Source organism: Eufriesea mexicana, unplaced genomic scaffold (assembly GCF_001483705.2).
Source record: "Eufriesea mexicana isolate 0111107269 unplaced genomic scaffold, ASM148370v2 scaffold474474812, whole genome shotgun sequence".
NCBI classification, from domain to species: Eukaryota; Metazoa; Arthropoda; class Insecta; order Hymenoptera; family Apidae; genus Eufriesea; species Eufriesea mexicana.
Genome location: NW_016907966.1, coordinates 397,131 through 420,364, shown reverse-complemented (window position 1 = coordinate 420,364; position 23,234 = coordinate 397,131). Strand labels below are relative to the sequence as shown.

Sequence of the window (23,234 nt, the reverse complement as noted above, 5' to 3'; positions counted from 1 at the left end):
ACGGCGTACATTCGCGTCATGGGAGGCTAGCGAACGTGGAAACAATAATGGCGTGTATTAATCGGCCATAGCCTGAGTAGGTCAATGCAACAAGTCGCGTAAATGCCAAGCTCGATGATGATAATGCGTGAAAGGTTGAAGAATACCGGTGCGCTGGTAACTGCTATTCGATGTGAATCGTTAACAAGTGAAAAACTAGGTCGCTGTGTGCGTATACATGCACGTTATTACCGCGTACACATGCATATGTACTGCTAAAGGAAACCATACCAAGTTCGACCATGCAACAAATCATAAGTAATTTTTTGACTATATGATAATACAATTATTTACAAACGATTTATTTATTACATAATAATTATAATAAATATAACCTGATTATAATAAGATGAAAATATTTTTCTTCTGTTTTCAGTGCTCCTTTGATTTTTTTTAAGGGTAAAAGGTTAGGATTGGTCAAATATTACTAGAAGACAGACATTTTCTTGAAAATTAGGTGAATTACTTTATACTTTTAATTGTAAAAGTACCGTTAGGATATTTAAGTGTAAATAGAACACGGAACTAGGTTTACTGCGTAGTTCGTTCCTAGTCAATGTTTGAGACTATCTGTAACTTTCAATATCGCTGAAAGACACGGAGCAGAATTTTTGTTTACATTGTCACAGTATTGGTCTGAGAGTATAACATTCTATTCCAAAAGCCGTAGAAATTCGAATTTGTCCCGAAAGTCACCTTCCTAACCTATTTAATACGTTAATTAAGATACAAAAAATTATAGTGCCACTTATTTATATCTAACAGGCATCCGTATAAATTAAGTAAAATTGAAGTAAGTTACTTTAATCTAGTTTATTACGTCATTAAAGCTGCAATCAAATGCATTAAAATAGCTAAATGAAGAAATCGCTTCGTGCTATTTCATTTTCCATCTCCACTTTCATTTGCTAACCTTTTTGCAGTTATCTTTCCTGCCCTTGATAAGTCTGCTGTAAGGAACAATTCAATCCGGTTGATAATATCGAGGGAGAGCGGAATGCGATGAACTTTAAGCCAGAATGGCATGACACTCTTTCCATCGCGTTTGAATTACCCGCGTTTACGACTCGCAGCGGCGAGCATTTACGGTTATTACCGCGCCCTTAAAATTGTTCCAGGTGCTTCCCAATCGTAGCCGCGACCGAGCCTAACGTACATAAAATCCCGAGATTAATTCCCGTAAGATTGCGTTTCAACTGCTTTTTTGACCTCGAATGAATTTTATCTTGGACTGGTTTCTTTTTCGGTGTAAATTTTTCTCGCTCGTTAAATCTCATCCCGAATCTTGTTGCAAATTCTTTGTTGATGTAACATTTCTTCGTGTCACGAGTAAATTGCTTTTTGCTGAAGGTTGAACGGTGTTTTGTAAAATAGAGTATTGTCCTGTCCTATGAATTTAGTGGTTTAAAGAAATAGTGATTTCTATAGGGGAGAAATTTATTTCAGTGTTTTATCAGTTTCATATGTACCAAGAATTTAAAAAATTGAAGTATATATTCTATTTCGAAAATATATAAATAATTAATATAGATTTAATTATCTATGTTACAGCGTCAAATAGGAATATTAGAATATAAATTACAAATTTTAAATCATTTCAAAGAAAAAAGGTTAAAAAGTGTATGTATTTCTACAAATTTCTTCCTCACTCTTCAAAAAGGTTCCTAGATTTATTCCTGAGTTTAACATTGAAACAATAATCCTCTTATTTTCCAAACTTTTATTTTCTATAAAAGATGAAATGGTATGTTTTTAATAATAAAGGAATAAAAAACCGAATTTAGATTTTTGGTTATACATAATAGTCAAAATATTTTCTAAACAAAATACAATATAATTTAATATAAAGGGTGTTCCAAAAAAATGTATGCACACTTTGCGTGATTATAAAAACAGTTTTTATTTTTTTCTTACGTTTATTATTATTACGTTTATGCAAAAGACTTAATTTTTTATTACGTTTTTAAAACTCTAGTCTAAAATCAGCCATTATTTTAAATGGGTTGTACCTAGAAAAGAAAAAATAAGGTATTAAAGTGTGTATACGTTTTTTTGGGACACCCTGTATATATTTCATGAAATCAACGATTTCATAAAACAAATTATGCACAAAAGCATATCGTATTTCAAAAAGAGAGGTTATGTAACACTGGGTTAAAAAAAATTCGTTTTTATTAAAACAGACGTACATTTGACACAATTCCAAAATTAGTGTCATTAAAAAAGAAAGGAGGAAACAAATACATTGAGTACGCAGTTTATTAAGAAAGTACTCCGTGCCAAATATTTCTGAACAGTGACGCCGGTTGTTGCCGTTCGCGGATCGACCGTTTTGTCCCTTCGGTGTGATACGCGTATCTGCATGTATATCGCGTATATTTGTCTGCATACGTCTCTCTTGTGTTTACGTTGCCCACGTTCGAGCGTCCCTGGTGTTTAGCGAAAGAGGTGTCGAGTTTCAAAGCAGAGCAAGTCACCGCGACTAACACCGAACAAAACGCGTATGCACGTGCATTGTGTGTGTACAGTCCACGGTGTATGCAGAGAGAAAGAGAAGCGTGTAACCTACAGGAGGGAGGAGTCACTATCCGCGTAGACCGGATGGATGAAAAATGCTTGAAAAGTAGTAACGCGACGCAGGAAATAGAGAAAGTGGAACGTGTCTTCTCAGGATTAAAAGTAGTGTCTCCAAAGACACGGTTAGGCATAGAAATGTACGTTGCAAAAGGAACTAACGATAGTGAGCTCGGATTTGTTACAGGATTGTACAGCGTGGTTCAAAAACCGCGGTTTAATTGGAATGTGGAACAAGCGAGTTCATAAGACGCGCGAATGTTTTTAAAATGGCGCGTTTCGACACTATATTTAACATAGTTTATGGCGTATATTTTAAACTTCGGATTTTATTATAAAAGAATTTATAAGTTTATTTTGAAGTGAATGCAAGGTATTATTTTTACAAATTTCAGATCTTTTCTGAAAGTAATATATTAAGTCTGAGAACCACTAAAAGCGACGAGAAAAACGAGTAACAATGTAGCTCGATTTTTCGATGATATGTAACGTGAAATTTGATTGGAAAGTAGATTGACGTGTTACAAAAATACATTTTCAGCGTGGAAATAATGGTGGAAAGAAATTCAATTCTTTTTTCTTTTTGTAGCGCCACTATGGCCAAGAAATTCTGGACAATAAGACACAAAAGGAAGAGTAGACGAGTCAGCGTAGAATTTAAATTCTTGATCTCACGGTCACTGACCATGGCATTCAGGCAATGCCACAGTGTTGTTGAACGAGTTGAAGATCAGTGCCCCCTGCTTCCCGGGCCGAGTTCGATGAAAGATCGGACGATCAATGAGTCACTTATGTATTCACGCCAGAAAAAAGCCGTTGTGGAATTTAATTAACGCGACATGTCACATGATCGTGATGCGGCTGGTTCAGAAGCAAAGCGTGACCTTCTTTTTCTCTTCTTTTTCAAAAGAATTTACTGTGCAAAATATGTTCACTGTTATTGCACGAGCGGCTGAACGTGAAGCTTAACTGGCAGCTTTGGTAATTTGAGAGGAAAATGCTGCTCCTCTGTACAGGGTGTTTCATCAGAATCTGTATACTTAACACTTGCTCGTTGTTTTTAATGATGGTGGACGATGTTTAAAGTGTAATCCGACTAATTTTGAAGGTGGGATATTTTCTCTTCCTTTTTGGACTTTGCTGTGAAAAATGATATTGAATATCAAAAACGTGATCTGTTTGAGACAGTATTATGATGTAATACGAAATTATTGTTAATACTGATAGTGTCAAAACGATGGAAATGATTAAGAAAAATTATAATTATCATTTCCAGTCTTTTAATATCAGAGAATGATTGCAATATAAAATATCACATTTTTACCTTTATTTTTAATCGAATGATATAAAATATGAGTAGCTGGTTTGGATTCGACACCTTGTATATTACAAATAGCGTCCATTCAATGGTCAAGAACGTATCGATTTATTGATTATTTTATTGTATTCGAACATTTATTCCATAAATTTCTTACAAGACTGCAAGTATTTTGTACGCCTTTGTACAATGTTAAAATATTCATACACTAGTCCGTTAGTGTAGAACTTATAATTCCACAGTCTAGCATATAATTCATTGCATAATCTAAAGTAACTGTATCTGAAACACAAATAGCATTTTAAAATGCACATTAATTAGAATCACCCTTATTTATTCAAACTTCTTTAGCCTTCCTTTTTGTGTTTGAAAAGAGAGAAATTAGAATTGACTTTTCAAAGTGAACAGATTTGAAATGTAAAACGAGGAAATGAAATTTTAATTTAATACGAAGTAAATTTCTCTGCCGGGGCTGAATTCGTGTCGTGATTGAATATGAATTGCAAATTCGGTAATTTCGATTAATTTAGAAACAATGTAACGTCTCATTGCGTAGTACCTTATATTCCCCGTACCAGAGAATAATTGCCATTGATCGAATAATTAAATGTCATTTATAAATGTGATATTTGTCAGTTTAAGAGCTTAATTAGACCAATTTCTCGAGGAAAGAAGTTATACAAATGTTACTGCACAGGTGATTAAACTTGGATCCCAGATAAGATACTTGTAATATACATACCCATAGCCCCGGTATTTAATTCCCGGTAGAATCGCTAATGCGTATAATCGTACTGTTGGTAATCTGATTACTCCGTTATTGCGTTGCATCGAGCAATTAAGTTGGTAACCTACGATATGTTACAGGCGAAATGATTAAAGTTAATAGATTTTAATGTACACAATATACTAACGATCTTCAATAAATTCGGATAAGATACCAATAATGGAATTACCAATAAAAGTATTTTACCACAATGGAAAAGAAATGTTACTGAAATATATAAAAATAAGAATTAATATCAAAAAGTATTTAATGTTGAAGCAATTGATATTAAAGATATCAAGTAATATTTAGTATTGAAATATGAATATCAAAAGATATTTACCATAATATTTGATATAAAAGATATAACCATTGTTTCTGCGTTTCCAATCATTGTATCCAACCAAATACGTCATCATGTACACGTCGACTCATATTCATCCACCGCATCCCCATAAACCAAATCGTATTACTTTTGGTAATCAATAGCTGAACGCGTAAATAAATTAACAGCTAGTAACCCGACGACGTAGAATAATTAGAGTTAACCATCGAAGCTGGTCCCACGGAGCAGCATAAAATTATTTTACTGCCAATAACGACGTCGCTGTCGCACGCGTAAAACCGTATTAAAAAAGGTGAAGAGAAAAAGAGATACTAGAAGGTTCACTCGCCTAAGGACCAGGGACAATTTGGTCGTTTTGCAAGGCGAACACCTCGCGACAATTCCAAGGGAGTAATTTGCACGCGAAACTAGTTTTCCAGCACATATTGGAGTACGTGTCCGCGCGTAGAACGGCGAACAGAAAGAGAGGAAAGGATGTGTTCGTACGCACAGTTAGGCACAAGTACGCGTCTCTCTGTCGGAGAGGAGCCAGCCTGATGATACAGGTACTAGAGAGCAGGTCGTTGAACCTAGGTTCCTCTTGTGTACACTCCACACCACTGTCTTCCGGCCGTTTTCGTTTCAGTTTCTTATAGTAGGAAGCTCGCTGGAATCTAAATGTGACGAACAAGGAGCCGCAAGAAGCTGACCGGTGAACGGGCGGCAGGAATAGATTGCTTAGCTGATTAATAATTTAATATGATCGGCAAAAAATTTGGTCGCTGCGTTCGATGCTTTTCATTGGTGATTAGGATTGCTTCGTGTTGCTTTTCTACCCTTTCACAATGTAATTTCAGAGAGAGAAAGAAACTGGAGAGTGCAGTAGAATACATCAAGGGAGACCTGAGAAAATCTCTGTGCGTTTAGTTCTCAATTTTTGTTATTTTTCTTTCAGTCAGTTTCACGTAAATATGATGAAATATAGTTTAGTTTCATTTTTCCCAAATTTCAAGTAATATCTGAAAAAATATCAATCTTATTGTCAAAATGTATTAGCTTATCTAATATCAGTTAAGAAGTAAATACCTTGTTTTTGAAAATAATCTTAATTAATCTTTAATTAATTAGTATCAATTTCAACAAAAATTTCCAATTTTAATGTTTTAAAAAGTTTAAAACTCTTTATTGAACAATCTAGTTGTACGATACTACTCTTCCATGTAACTACATCTAATCCTTTATGTAAGGTATGCAATTTTTAATATTTCTATAGTATTTTATATTTTCAACCCTAGATTCTTACAAGAAAATTAGTATTCACGTCGAATTCTGACTAATTAAACCAAAATTTCCAATTTTAATGTTTTAAAAAGTTTAAAACTTTTTATTGGACAATCTAGTTATATGATACTACTTTTCCATGTAACTACATGTAATTCTTTATGTAAGATATGCAATTTTTAATATTTCTATAGTATTTTATACTTTCAACCCTAGATTCTTACAAGAAAATTAGCATTCAGGTCGATCTCTGACTAATTACAAGATTTGAATCAAATCAACAATACGAAAGGTTAATATTTCTCTCATAAAATCGGGTACTTAATTTATACAATTACTGTCTGTAATATTTCTTAACTGGCTTGCAGTAATGAAGTAGTATAGCCATAAAGACGTATCTTAGAAAGTATTTAACGTCTAAATGATCGGTCGTAAAATTAGAATTACCAAACGTTTCGTCCTAATCAAACGTTCGTATGTACACGTATAGTTCTTCGAGTTAACGATTTCCGGCATGTTCGTGGAATCCTGTTTGAAGTTAGTCACCAACTACAGTTAGTTTCCTGCCCTGCCATCCTGCTTGATCAAGGCGGTGCACACCTTGTCAGCTCGGATGCGTCTCTCGTTTGTGCACCTTCTTTTTTACTTATATCCCGACCCTCGTTCTACCGAGCGTCTAGCCACGGTCTGTACTCTTAGCGAGGGACTGGAACAGGGAAAAAGATGATAGGATCAAAGGAAACTTATATCTGCCTGTAGATAAATTTATTTAAAAGGGCTCTGAATATTTATATTAAATTTAAAAACAAAATATAATTACCTTCATAGTTAATTAACTTTGCTGTGAATAAATTGTTGCGATAGGAGTGATACTGCTAAACAATTCTTTAAAAAAAATTTCATCGTTTTGAGGTTATGTATGTAGATGTAAAGAAGAAAATAGCATAATTTAGTAATAATAGTTACGTAATTATCGTTCTGTGTATAAGATTTTAATCGATTTTATATACCGTTGATTATATATTACGCAGTTTAAAGCATATAGGATGAGACACGTGGATTTCACTGATACTGAATGCATACGTAAAGAATTCATGCTCCTGAATGGTCTATGGATATTTGATTCCGTCATAGTGAATTCTGATATAGAATTAACTTTTTGTAGACAGGGCTGTATTACTCAAACAGGAAGTTGATAAAAATATCTTGCTAAAACTAGAACCTGAGGCACGTAACTATAAATATCAGTATCTTCAAGTTATCAGTTTAGACACTAGACACTTTCAACACAAATTATATCTATTTTTAACCGCCACATAACCTGAAAAACATGTACACAAAAGTTTCGTATATGAGTAATTTCATTCGTCGGATACGTATGTAACGTTCCCTCCAATTTTCGCCTCTGCTACGTCACCAGTCAGCGGTGCCATCTATCTTTTCAAACGGTTGTTACAACATCGAAGGAAAGAAACGTAGCAGAAACACGCGTCAACTCCGTATCAGATATATCGGTACAGTACACTAGTCTTCCAAAAGATTAAAATCCACGACAATCTGTGAGAGCTATTTTTACCAGCGGTACAGGCTGCGCTTGTCAGCCCCAACGGTGACCGTTCAGATTTCAATTAGACACACAGATGGACATCTCGCTTTACTTCGGTTCCGGTGAAACGGACGAGCAGCGGCGCAGCAGCATCGGCGCAGCAGCATCGGCGCAGGCCTGCTGCGACCCCTCCACCGTCTCCTCCTCGTATAACCGTACCAAAACGCTCGAGAAAGGGACAGAGCGAGAGCGAACGTTTGTCCAAAGCAGAGGGAGCCGCGCACGGGACGGGCGGGGGTGGCTGCGAAGCATCGCCGTAAAATCATGACACGAAACGAAAACAATATTTCGAGGAGAGCCGGTGGTGTGGTTCTCTCGCGCGTCACGGCAAAGCCACGGAACGGCCCTGAGAGTTCACTAGCTTCCTCGGATCGTTGTGAACGCCAGCTACTTCCCTCTTTTTCTTCCTCCTGCTCTATCTCTTCCTTGGTGGAGACGTAGCCGGTGACCGTGCGCGCGTGTGCGTTGCATGTCAGGGTTGGCGAGCCCTGGAGGAACGGTCCTTTCTCGGCACCGAAAACTGGTTCCGTATGCTTTCGTGCACTATATCGAGGCCTCCTCTGTGCCCGTATACACGCCTGTGGCCCGGGACTCTATCTGTCCCAGAGAGGAGAGCAATAGAGGCTCGGGGAGACGAATTGGCCGGACGGTCAGTCGTCGAATCGCGGCCCAGAGGGCGCGTCGTTAGGGACGGTTTAGGAGTGAGTTTTCGTGTTGGGGCGGCTCACCTTCCCCTCGCGTCCTTCCTCTTCCTCCTGACATCGCTCTACCGCTACACCTCTCTTCACGTCTTCCGACCTGTGTCTCTCGTTCTATCTTTCTCCTTCTTTCTATCTCTCTCTCAGTTTCTCTCGCTTTCTCTGCCAGTACCGTACTCTCTCCCTTTCTCTGCCGGTACCGTACTCTCTCCCTTTCTCTCGTGTCCTTTCTCTTTCTCTGTCGGTCCAACTAGCGGGGGCCCGCGGGAGTGACCCTGAAAGTTCAACAGCCCTCCCTCGAATGGCGCCCCTAACCGTCCCCCTCCACCCTCGTACCTCTTCCCGTGTCCCTTCCCTTTGTGTTGTGCACTGAAACCTAACTTCGCTTAGGCGGCCGCGGTTGCCGCCGCAGCCACCGACACGCCGTTTCTGTGCTGCACGGACTTCCATTTCTTTCTTTCTTTCTTTCTTTCCGTCGTTCCTTCCTGCGTGTTCGTAGTTTTGCCTCTCGTTTCTTCTTCCCCCCTCTCGCTCCGCTGATCGCCTATTTCTCTTTTCTCTCTAACCTCTTGGCACCTCGTGTCTAAAGTACCCAACGACGACCGGCCTTTGCCAGCCGGCAGGCACGACCGTGTTCCTAAGGCTAAGGACCTTCTCGCTTGGACCCGATTGACCGTACATCACCGACCAGTCTTTTTCTCGCAAAAGTTTGAGAAATCGACAGAGTTCCAAGCTTCTCCGGCAGAGCGCACTTTTTAATCCGCGCGATTAGATTCGAGCGATTTGATCGACATGGCAGATTAGGTTATGTTAGACAGGTGTGCGACGAAGTTTTCTGAGTAAAGAATACTTTTCGATGCGCGTGCGTGGAATTTTTATCTGAGTTCATTCGATTAAAAGGAATTTATTTGAAGGGAAGTATCATGTAAAGCATACGACGGTGTTATTTTAGAAGTGTCTAACGCATTAGGATTCTCGTGAGTAGCAAGATTTTATTTCCTTCGGTGTTTCTAGGAAGACGTGATAGAATTCATGAATGTCCAGTTTCAAATCCGATGAGGTTAAAATGAAAATTTAAGTCATATTAAAAATCAGCTTTCAGTCTGCAGTGTAACAAAAAGAATGTCTTCATGAAATCAGTGTCGTGATTTGCCTTCATTTAATTGGTCGAAAAATATAATTCGTCGCATTGCTTATTAATTTTATGAACAAATAGTCATTAACCCTCATTCTCTCAATAAATTAAAAAATTATATAACATTATTAATTTTTCCGTTGCACTTGTATTTCTAACCTAAAATTTATTTTCTTATTTCAATCAAAAGAAGAGAAGAAATATTTTAGAAGATTATAACTCTCTCGCAGACTTTATCTAACACGTTCCTTCTTCCATTTTCTTCGTACTTATTAATTTATCCGACACGTACAATCCTGTGTAACTTCCTTTATTCGTTTCCCTTGAATTGAAAGGGACGGAAGTCGATACATTCTTCTCCCATATTGTAGTATCTTTCAATGCTACAGCCGTGTACTGTGTAATTCTACGTAACTTCGGAAATGTAAATTGCCGCGTGGAGAACTTGCGTCCGGATACGTTGCATAAGTCGCGTTTAAAGGCTTAAAACCTTGACCATAAGACCGCCATTGTGCAACAGTACTTTGTTCGCTCGATATCATGGCAGCTTATTATTATCTTTTTTTTTTCCTACGCTCATTGCATTTCGAATGTCCTTTGTTTCCACGTGTGCCAATATAACAATCGTCACGATTATACACGCATGCTATTTCCGGATAGTAAATAGCGTTATGCAAAGATATGTAACGTGTGTCATTATGCACGTTTCTTGGCAGGTTATGTTCTCACAGAACACTGGTAATTTAATATTATTCCTTGTACTTGAAAATATTAGTAAAATAGAAAAGGAAAAAATGATTTTGATATTATTAATAGAACAATATTATGTAATATCATTAATTAAATAATAAATATGTTTAATAATAAAATTTGCAAAACAAACATTTTTTTATTTTTGAACTGAAATGGAACATAATTTGCAGTGTTCCAAATTTCTAATAGTGTGCATCTCTTCAAAAATGGAGGGAGAGATTAATAAGCTGTAATTGATATAATGAGTTATTTAAATTCTATGAAATTAATTGACATGTTATACTATTTCTGATGTAAATTTTTATTCAAATGAAAGAACGTGCCGATGTTTTATTAGCTTGCAAAAAAGTTGCAGAATTCAAAAGTCAATTTGAATAAATATATATTCGAAGAAAAATGTAGGAAAAAGTATATATAATTAACAGGTTTTTTCCTTTAATTTAAACGTTTAACATAATTTATTATACATATTACAATTAATTATTAAATCAGTACAACATTCTATATTCAATTTGCTTGCACAGGAAGAGACTTCTAGTGTTTCAAAAATAAAAAAAGAAAAATCGATTAAACTCCCAACGTAAGTCAATTTTTTGTCTATTTGACTATTTTTGCACAAAAATACCTTGTCTCTGTCAAAGGGCAAATAATTACATTATCTTTCCAACTTTCAGCAGAGTGACTCTTTCATAGATATCAAGGGAGCATTCAATTAATTCGTCCACTGTTAATTGACGATTTGACAAACTTTTAACGGAGTAAATTTGTTATAGATACGAAACGTTGCAGCTTTTCACGTGTCACATTTGCATCCGAGATTATGCTTTCGTGCAGTTTGTTCTCAAATGGAATAAATAATACTGCTACTGCGGAGACGTCGGGCAATTAAGTAGGTGGTCCAGCACTGTCAAATTAATGATAACTTAATAACACGCTTAGCCAGAGTTGTTATAAATTTGTCAAACTGTGAGACAAATTCTCATTCGTTCACACGTGCCTTGTTTTAAATGGCTGCTCATGTGACAGCTCTCGGCCATTTAGATTAATTTGCATTGGGTTTCAACATTTATCAGCTTCTATTATTAACTCGTTACGCTCTGGACTGTTTATTTTCTCTTTGTAATTACTTATCGAGAAAGAACATGTAGTTCTCCTTTTCCTTTTTAACTAGAAACACGTGCTTCGTGTTTGTGAATATAGAGCAGAACATAAAATTTTAATACAATTGTTTTTTGTAGAGTTTTACGAGGTATAAAATGGAGGATGCAAAAAGTTCGAAGACATTTCAGACAGATTTAATAGCAGTTCCTTAAAACAAATAGAAGTTAGAAATCCATTATACAAATATTTTTTAGAAAAGTACATTCATTAACCTCTTTTATATTTCATTATTTTCTTTTTATTTTATCTATTCGTTATCTGCAAAAATAATATTACATATAATAATTAAATACTGCAAATAAGTTTCATGAATAACTTTAATTGTATAGATAATGTAAATTAAACATTAATATATTATTATTTGGTATAAAGGTATACTGCTCCATAATCAATTGTGCTTTAATCTTTAGTGAAATACCAGTTTACATCCTTCATTCACACTAGATTAGAACGTTCGTAAATAACCTAACCGTAAACCTAACCTCAAACGTAAAATCGTAGGTGACAACAAATTTCATTTACACAATTTTCGGTGACTATTGACATAAAAGGGTTGTAAGTATCATTACGGGACAAGCTGAGAAAGTAGCCCGGAAATGAAACTGGCGATACGGTTTCTTTATGTTGCCAGATAGCCATTGAGTAAGGTCAAGGCGGCAGCTGTCGAGCTGCCATCTTTTCCCGTCCGTTTGAAATTGTTCCCGTACGCGAAAGATGCTCACGCCATTGCAGGAAGTCGAATCAGCCACAGGAAACCAGTGTTTGCTGTCGGCGTTAAATCGGACTTGTCCGTGATCGTGGGAAATGCCGCGAGGTGTAACCAGAATAAAGGGATCAACCAGCTGGAGAAAAGTGGAGTAATTCGTATGCGGAAGCGGAACGAAAGCATTTCGTTCGAGTAACGAAGGACGCAATATGCTCGTTTAAAAAGATGATTACGAATCGTTGATTTCTTTTTATCTATATTTGCTTCTCTTTTAATAATTCGAACTTTCCGTTCATGTGACTTACAACAATGTGATACTTGATTTATTTATATCGACCGAATGCGAATACCATGTTATTCTTCTGAGATGATATTTTCTCCGGAAATTATATTTTCAATTTCTCTTTTATTATTTTCTTTATAAATGCTCATAACTCTACCTGATTTTCAGCATTTAAGCATAGTTGAGAAGAGCTCTACGTAATTTGCGGAGTTCTATAAACGGAGTAATTTATTTATTCTAGCTCTTGTGCAGGTAGTTCTAGTAGTTCTATGTACTAGGTTAGATACTCCTAAGCAAACATTTAAGATAGGATATTTTATCTTGTTGCACACTGAAGAGATTATATATCATTTTTCTTCGATTTTCAAGAATATTGGATCTGAAAATATAGGAATATTTTGGAAATACAGGAGAAGCAGGAAATATAGAAAAATTAAGCTAAGGATGATAGAATGTCTCTACCTAAATTTCTGAAATAAAAATAGAAAAATTGTTTTACTCGTGTCAATGGAATGTAAATGCTTATTGTTTCGCATTGTTCCAGTCGAAACAATGTATAGCTGATTTGGGGGGACACACGCGTGTATTCACACATGTACACGAGATGATATTTGTCACCGTTATAACATTTTCACAGGTAACTGGAAGGAAGTGTGTGCAAGGTGTTAATACAAATTACGTCGTGGTTGTCGGACGTCTTAATCACAGTGATTCGGTTCCCGTTCTATCTTTAATATCATGGTGAGGTACGTTTACTCGAGTATGTTTTGCTCCCCTCTTTGTATTCCGTTCGGAATAATAAGCAGCCGAGTCCCTCCGTTCCCCTCTTTCTCTGTAATTTTCTTTTAGCGCCCGCACATTTTCAACGTTTATCAATGACCGAGTTCGAAATTATAGGCGTGTGTCAAATTTTATCCCTTTCTCGACCCCATTCTCTCCCCCTCCCTTTCTTCCTTCTTCACCCCTTTTTTTTGTCAATCTTCTTCCTGGAAGTATTTCCTCCAACCTGTAAACGGTTTTCCATTTGGTGGGGTCAATTTATAATTTTTCAATAACTTCATACCTTTCCTCTTTTCTGTGTTTTAAATAGCGTTAAGTTAATTTGTACCGACAATTTTGTGGCAAGGGAAAATTTTTGTGGAGTTTGAAGCATTATTAAATGTCGTTTGACTTTTGTTACCAGTTGGCTACTTCAGTTAACTTTATTTATAGACTTATGTCAACTTCTGTTCCTAGTATCTTGTCTTGCAGGTATTTTGAACCTTCTTTATCATTGGAAAAGCTTCTGAAGACTATAGAGATCTTTTAATCTTTGCATACACTCTGAGAATTGCAAATAAATTTGTTAGTGAGAAGTATAGGTTTTTATTTTACTAATTACATTTGAAAATATATTTTTATGAGTTTTTTTATATAATACAAAAGTATTAAAAATACTAAACTTTAATTAAAGTAATTATGCTAGTACTACTTCCAAATGTATTCATTTACATTTATATTACATTCGTAAAATATTAATTCTAACCTGTATAGTACTGGTTCCATGTATATTCATTTATATTTTCATTCGATTAGTTGAATATTAATTCTAACTTATACAGTTTGTATATCAAACAGCCAAGTATCATCTGAAACATATTCCGTAATGCTGATACACATATATATATTTCATATAAATTATAAAAATAATTCGTATACTTATCTGAACGATTAAATAAAAAACAGGTTTATCAAGCTTAACTATCGTCGCATGCTCTTCCAAATTCCGTACTTCCCCCCTCGTTTTCCTCGACAGGGAGCCGACAAACGCGCTTCCTGTTTCGCTTGGCTCCTGTTGTCAGCTGATGATCTCCACTAACGCGCGTTACCCGCGCTCATACGTACCGTACGTACGTACTTGAAGGCCTCGTCCTTCATACACAGGCACGCGATACGCGTCGCGACACGTGCACCAATACATGCCGCTGCACGGTAGCAGTGGACGATGGCGGGACAGGGGAAAAGAGTATCGTGGGTCGGCGGGACGAGGGATGAGGGTAGAGCGAGGTTACGGTCGGAGCGAGGGGAGATGTATTGCCGCATTCTGCGAACGTTATACATGCAACGCGAGTTGCAACCTCGGCGTGCGCTCGTTGCAGCGTCGCGTAATCAGCGCTTACGTCATCTCGGTGTGTGCCGTTGGTGAGTGCGTGCGTGTAAACGTGTGTGTCATTGCTCTTCCCTTTCGCTTTGTTTCTCTCTTTGCCGGTATCTTTTTCTCGCTGTCGCGGTCGCCGTTCTTCCTTGTTTCCCTGTCGCTGCAGGTTCACGCGCATGCGTCTCTCGTCGGACACTCGTCGCGCGTGCAAACCTTCGCACGCATGCGCCCACGCACGCGCACATCTAGGGAACGTTAAATACGACACGTAGTTTAAAAATGTATCGTTGTCAAAAAATTGTGAAGGATTTTCGTTTATCGGAGTAGTGTACAAGATATGGCAAAGAGTGATATTTTTAAGTGTTGAATTTTTAAAGGAGACATCTAATGGACTTCGTTCTGCAATGTTGTTGGGAATTACGTTGGCAAGTGAAATCGATGTCAGGTAATTTATGTTCAGAATAGATTGACTTGCAACATGAAATGTCCGTGTGCATGTAGTTATATGATAGTTAGATACGTTGATAAGAATATATGTGACTATAACGTTACCCTTCATATTAGATTAGGTGTATACTTCTATACTTTATGGTTGTGGCGAAAATGGCGTTACATCTGTAACGATGTTAGGTTATATTTTGCATTTGAGCTCATCGAATTTGTGCGACTTTAATTATGAAATTGTGTCGTATTTATTACACTTTCCACGTATGTATGTTTTTATACTATCCACTACTTATCATATTTTCTTTCACTTGAACAATATTTCAAAAGCAACAAAAATGATTAAGATGCTATGAAAGTATTCGTTCACGATTCATAGAATCTGGGACACGAGAATCCTCTAAATGGAATTCAAAGCGTTCTGTCAAGTTGGCACATGCGCCTTTACACAAACGGTGAACGCTAACTAATGAAATTTTTTCCCTGGTTGTTAATATTCTTCTACAAGCGTAACTCAAGTAAAAGAATATTTCGTACATAACCAGGTAAGACGTTAGATAAGGTATTAGCACATATGCAAATACTTAAGATATAATTTATAAAAGTGAACTTTGTTATTAATTATGACATTGGGTAAAGGACTAAAAGTATAATCTTAAAATAATTTCTTTCTCTACTCTCTATACGTTCAAATACAAAGTAATTGTAGATAATACATTTTTGGGATTTTCAAATTTTTTAAAAATTATTTTATATTATAATTTTTTAAATTATATGTCTTTTATTTAATGAAATTTATAGATTATCTTTGTACACTTCTTTCAATACTTTAGTATTATTTATCTATTGTTTTACCTAGTAAGGAGTGAATCACTCGTGATACGTGTATCTCTGTCACGTACAACCATGGGAGAAAAATCCTTGATACCAAATATAGCAGCAAACGTCGTAAATTATAAGAAATTAATAATACTGCAATTTCCGTATTTTTTTATTATTACTTTATTGTTATTATTATTATTTCCTTATTTCATGATACATTTGATAACCTACCTTAGCGTGTTATATAAATACCTATATATACATGGCTTTTTTAAATTCAGGAAAACAATTTTATTAAAAATATCAAAATAATAAATCTTTTAAAAGATGCACATTAATTCTTTTACATCATTAGGAAGATTTTTTTAATTAATTTGAAATACTAATCTAAGATCCAATATCATTTTTTATCAAAAATTTTCTTTTCTCTTTAATTTACATTAATTACGTCTTCATTTTTGTATAACTATATTTTATTTTCCTAAAGTAATCGTAGTAAAATTATTCTATATCTTAAAATCAACTTCTTGTTAATATAATTTTTTATCTTGAATTTTTTCAAATTTTATCATTTCTTCAATTGTATGCGACTTCATAAACTGTAAATCTTAAATTTATCGTGTTCTTACATATCGAATTTCGGTTCATCTGTCCCTCTCAAACGAACTATCTCGACAAATCTGAACAAGGCTTAATGAGGCCGAGCATAGAAACTTGAAAGGATATTTCAAGTTGAGCAAGATAACAAGTTCATATAGGTATAGTGGTTTCACATTCTTTACTTTAATTCAAACAACTCGAATTCGAATAACATGACCAATCTGAACGAGGTCTTACGAGGGCAAACATAGGAATTCGAATGGGTATACCGAATGCAGTAGGATAACAAATCGATGTAGGTAAAAAATTTTTAGGTTATTATTCAACTTAACCTCCACAGAGCTACAAACTCATTTCTTATTTTCACTTGTAGATACACTGCTGCGATCTATCGGAAAGAGGCCGGAAATACACCCTGTATGCACCTAACCGAATGCGCACGCATATGCACGCATTATTAATGGCTGCGATAATTCCGCATTACGTAATGTAATGTATCATGTATGCGGAAGCCGATGGGTAATAATTAACCGTTAAAAGATAGCATAAATTGAAGTTGAACACGGTGGACCGGCACTGCGCGCAGATGCGTGGATCTTTATCTGGCTGCTTGCTCGTCGGATAGTTTAATGCGTTCACACCGTAAAAAGAAAGGCGCTGCATAACGATAAACCGTGGCACTCGGCGCTGCTCTCTTGGTCTGACCACTCGCGATAACGGACCATTTTTGTCCGAACGAATAGTAACTATCCGCTCTCCGGGGCTCGTGTACTCGATCTCGCGTTGCATCCGTGCCAGCGAACACCTTGCCACTTCCGCCAGCCAAGGAAACGATACTGCTAATCCGATGTCGTGGCTACCGACGCGCCGTCGTGCTTTTAATGCCGCTGTTGGCAAAATGATACCGGAGAACGTTCGCGTGATACCTCGTCGATGCTTTTTGCAAACCGGTTCACGGTTTTTCAAGTTCGCACGCCTGTTGAGTGGTCGCTGAGGTCTATGTAAAGAGGTTATGTTGTAACCGTGTTGTTGAATGTAACGAACGGTTTCAGTGTACACGGTCCATTTTTAGGTTATGCGTGTAGATAAATTCGTTGTTCTTTTATACTTATTGTCTTTGTATATCTTCGTCGCGTTTTTGAAGTAGGTATCATTGAGGATGTAGAATTAATTGGATGTTCTAGTTATATGAATTATGTTTCCTTCAAATATTAGGTGGATATCAAATGGATATATGAATAGTAATAAGTACATAGTAAATCTTATGTACCAGTTAGGCCTTATCTAAATGGGGAATAGTGTTAATTATAGACACTGTTTAAAATGGTTTATTATTTTTGCAAGGATTTTCTGAGAAAAGAGATAATTGTAAAATATAAATATTTAAGTGATTCTTAAGTGACGGATCAGATTTACCAATTTCTCTAAGTATATTTGAATGTATACTTTGGAAAGTTAAGCTTATTAAGAATTTCTAATTGAATAATTGTAAAATAGAAATATTTAAATGATTCTAAAGTGACGGATCAGGTTTATCAATTTCTCTAGCTATATTAAAATGTGTACTTTGGAAAGTTGTGTTTATTGGGAATTTCTAACTTATATTGTCAATGTGAATAATTTAAAAGTCTCACTTAATTGCAATTACAATTGTAAACGTTTGAATGCCTTCAATTCAACATTTATATCTGCACATTTCTAAAGTCTCATTTCATTAGATCAAGATAGAATTGTAACAGTTTCAATGTCTTCAATTCATTACTCATATTTGAATATTTGAAAGCTTTTATTCAATCAAATCAAGGTAAACAGATCAATTTTAACTTCAAGTTTCACAAAGTTTGAAATTTTAATTGATCAGATTTGAATTTCAACTCAACAACTAGTTTGTCATCAAGTGGCTATTAAATATGTTTTAAGGCTTGCCAGTGCAAAGATGCAAATAGGTTGCGATTTTTGAAACGGTGACAGTCAAGAAGTAGTAAGTTGAATGCTATAGTCTTTAAAAGAAATGAGCCATTTTCCATTCGAGTCCGTCCTTAATCGTCCGAATGCAGCAGCGCGATCACGGGGTACATAGCCGTTAAAGTCGTTAAACGTTAATTGGCAATCAGGGACAGGAGATTGCCACCTGCGCGGACATCGTTGCTGCCGGCGACCGTGTATGAATGTAAATTTGTAGATCGTTGAAACCTGCGCTGTCGATCGCACGTCTCTTAAACGCGACCAGTTTTCGCCACTCTGTTTCTTTGCTTCTCCCCCACCACCATATTTTTTTGCTCGCTCGACGATTTGTTCGAATCATGGCACGGGGAATTACAGCGATTGAACGGTAATAATTAATAAACGAGCCGATCGGAGGCACGAACTGCCGGGTGTTATTGATTCGAACGAAGGTTCGATCCAAGTTGCGTTGAATTTATCGAGCTGCTTCTGCACGGTTTAACCCTTTTGGCGTGTGAAGTGTATACAGGGTGTCTCATAAGGTATTCGGCAAATTTTCACAAAAATTTTCACAAAATGTATGATTAATGCAGTTTTTTAATACAAAGTGTTATAAAATATGTTATTTCGGTTATTTTATATTTTCTTTGGTATTTAGATGAGCAATTTTTATTCATAGTGATTAATCTTTTAGAACGGTTAATTAATACTGTATATTTGTAATAACTTAAGAGGAACAGTTTGGAAAATTTGAAATTGTTAATTTTTAAGAAATCTCGATGAAATTTGGGATTTTTTAATTTTATCTTGTGAGTATAGTGACGTGTATAGTGAATTACTTCGTTTGGGAGCATTTGTAGCGAATTAGAGACAAAATATTTTAAGTAGCTTCATTTGTGAATACACCATGATTGGTTTTATTTTTAGAGTAATTAATGTTAGATAACTTTCAAATAATGTGTCATTTAGAACAACGGTTTTATTTTTAATTTAGTCATAATTAAGAATCTAATATAGAATGGTCGATGATATATTAATTGATATTAACGTAAGTTAAACTATATGAATTTGTATAAAAAAATGAAACGAAAATGTAGAATACTATTTTTTCATACGAAGCTTATTTTTCGAATAAATCAGTGTTGAAAATTCTGTGGTTGCACGTGTATTTGCAATTTATGAGTAACATTGCACATAAAAAGAAATTTTTTTACTATACATACATTATTCATTTCTGTTGTGTATAACACAAAATTAAATAAAACCTCAAGGAAAATTTACATGAATACACGTGCACCCTAGCATGTTCACTATCAGTTTACTCAAAAATGAAGCTTTCTGTCAAAAATCGTCATTCCACATTTTCCACTTATTTTTTCACATACTTTCACCCGTGTTCATCTCGTATTACCATTTTACCAACACCCTGTACAATTCGTGCAACTCTTAAGGTGTTACACACGGTGCTTTCAGTGACTCGAAAAAAAGCGGGAAAAAATCTGGCTTTTCGTGCTTATTTATAGCCAGTCTGTGAAAATATAATTGTCGTTCATTAACGCCGGGGAGATTACGCCGTGGGTTACGTCGGCCGTGTAAAAATGGCGCACACGTGCTAACGCGAGAGGCACGTGACATTAAACTCGTTTCGCTCGGAACTATTAATAATACGGTCGGTTGTATAATAGAACGTATTATTGCTCGACGCAGGCCGTCGCCGTCGACGGCATCGTTCAGAACGGTTACGTCGTGCCTGCGACGATGTAACTGTTTCTGCATAATTGTTTGCCGCCATCATATAATTCGTTTATCGACTCCTTGCACTGCGGAAAGTTCGATAGGTTAACTTCGTTTCGCCCTAACCTCAAATACGTTGATATCAATGTTCTTGGACGCCATTTCGAAATATCTCTTGGAAATAGTATTTTCTGTCTTAAATCTTTCGGTGATGGAAAGACAAAGCGTCTTTTATCTTTTATTAAGGGGATATTCTCGTAATCTGGCTTAAAAAAATAGATATTTTTTTTTTACATTTTCTCAAAGTGCGTGCTTTCGAGAATGTATGTGTAAAAGGATTTGTTTGAATTCGTAAAATTGGCGAAGTTATAGGGGTTTGAAGTGCGATGAATAGGTATCGTACAATGGGTAACGAAAACTTCAAACGCATTTTTCTCGAAACCATATTTTTCGGCTGACGGGATATCTCGCGTTCTAGTTGACCGATTGACTTGAAATTTGTAGGGGATCTTCACAGGATGTGCCATTATCGCATGAATCACGGATTTTAAAATCTGATGTTTTTTTCTATTTTTGTTTACCATCCAAAGGACGAAAAGCACGAGGAAAATCGATATTTAAATTTCGAAATGCTGCCATGTTTCTAATTTTTAAAATTTCGCTGTTTTGATGATTCGGGCTATTGCTGTATTTATACTAATTAAGATACTTTTTAGTTTTTTCGTTTTGGATAACCAGATGGTCCGGAATCACGTCAGCCATTTTAGCCTGTTTTTGAAATCGTGCTCTTTCTAAGGCTATATAATTTTCACAATTTTCAATAATTTTATTAAAAAAAAAAGTTGTATATATACTCTAAGTATAAGTAAATCTAACTTTCCTTAAAAGAAAATCCCAAAGAACTCGATTTTTATAGGCCAGATTACAATATTCCCTTAAATTATAAAATACTCTTTATTTTGTCTTTTTCATTAAATGTGTTGTGTTGGAAAAAATGATTTGGGAGAGAATATTTTCATACTTTTGCTACGAGTGTTTTTCAATACCGTATAGATTGTGGATTATACTTTCTTTTTCCTTTTAACACATTTTTCAATTTTTCCTGGCAAGTTGCGTTAAGCTGACTCATTATTAATAACAAACATATGTTGCAGAATCTAATTTCCTGTGTCCACAATTTAATTCAGCGATTTGCATGATGAGAGGAAAGAATTGAATAATCTCCCGTACTCGATTATTATTTTCAAGTAATAACTTTTTTGCCGTTCAGTTGTACTTCTAATGAGGTTTACCCTCTATATTGAACCGTTAGTATGCTATTTATATTTATCTTTATGCTGGTGTAATTTGTACGACAACATAATTTCCTCTATTACTGTGGTACAGTTATTTGTACGATGAAGTATAAACCACGTAAAAATAATAAAGCATAGGTTATTATATCTCGGAAGATTTCTTGCTACTTAGCTGATTTTTAAAGTAGATAATTATCTATAATCCTGTTATATTCCTTCATCATTGAATGTACGTCAATTCAATATTATACTTAATTTATTATATTTCTTTAAAAACAACTCAATTAAATTAAATAAACTAAATAAATAGCGTTTATTTGTTAGATATAAAATTAAAGTCAATTAACTTAATTATACAAAATTATATTTTATTTTTTGGGTGTTCCTGAACCGAGTGGTACTCATAGCGAAAAATAACGTTTGATATAATATACAGGGTGTCTCCCAGCAACGGTAATAGAAAACCGAGGAAAGGGGGTGATTCTATATGAAAACACAAATCGAAAATAAAGAATAAAATTTTTGGATTCGAAGCTTCGTTTTCGAGAAAATAGACTTTGAATATTCACAGAGAACGCTGGTCCATTTCTGGGACACCCTGTATAATATTAATCTTTATATAGTTCATATCACTCTCCGTTGTAAACGTGAGTAAAAAAGATACGGAAAATAAAAATTTAGTTTGCATAACATGGTTAACCTAATTAATTTCGGTGCCATTCGTTAAATTGCAATATCGAATCGCATTTATCCGTGCAAATATTAAATTTTTCTTGGTTAACGTTAATATGGTAACCTTAATGTCTCTCCGCAATTTCATCTCTTCCCGCGCCGTTAACTGAGAGTACAATTAGCAGTTACATCGGGCAGAGTAAACCTTGAACGTAATAGATTCACGTCGTATGTGTAACCGGCAGTTAAACGCACTTCCGACGGCGCACGCGTACCACCGGAAGTCGATTTATTGTTACGTTTTGCCGTGCCCGGTTCTTCGTTTCCGACCACCTTTCATCCAGCACACTTGCGGCAAAGAAAATCGATAACGTTTTCTCCCCTTTGTGTTTCTGTCGTGTTCGAAATCATTCAGCTTTCTAAATTGTATGAAATATTAGCACAAAGGAACACTGCGAGTCTAATTGACTCATTAAATGAAATTAATCAAATAATTATATTACGATAATTATCGAAGCATTAGAACGAATATTAATATATATATATATATATCATTGGTACACTCATTCTAATTATATGTACGTATTTTATATTATTGATACATTGTTATATATAATATCATATAATATTACATATAATTATATACAAATATGTAATATATTTAATTTACAAAACAATTATATATATATATTATACGTTATATGTTATTTATTAAATTTTATATATTATGTGTATATATATATGTATGTTATATGTTACATATAATATATAATTGCAACATAAAAAAAGATCCAAAAACATTATTTTTTTTATAAAAAAACAAGGTTACCATGAATTTTCTTGAATGGCAACGTATAATTTTTTTTAGTAATACAATGAATCTAATATCCTACTATACTTTGACCTTGAAATATCCTGGTATATAACGTATATATAAGATA

At 35.3% G+C, this 23,234-nt stretch overlaps 1 protein-coding gene across 3 annotated transcripts in view; it reads left to right on the top strand.

The window, feature by feature from the left end:
• Utx (Utx histone demethylase) overlaps positions 1-23,234 on the top strand; it is a 167,981-nt gene that overhangs the window by 26,405 nt on the left and 118,342 nt on the right. The window contains exon 1 of one of the 3 annotated variants that reach the window (XM_017902776.1): positions 15,177-15,227. The exons of the other annotated variants lie outside the window; for them this stretch is intronic. Coding sequence (XP_017758265.1) covers positions 15,187-15,227 — 41 coding nt within the window. The 5' untranslated portion in view covers positions 15,177-15,186. Of the gene's footprint in view, positions 1-15,176; positions 15,228-23,234 lie in introns of those variants that run through there. 3 annotated transcript variants of the gene reach the window in all.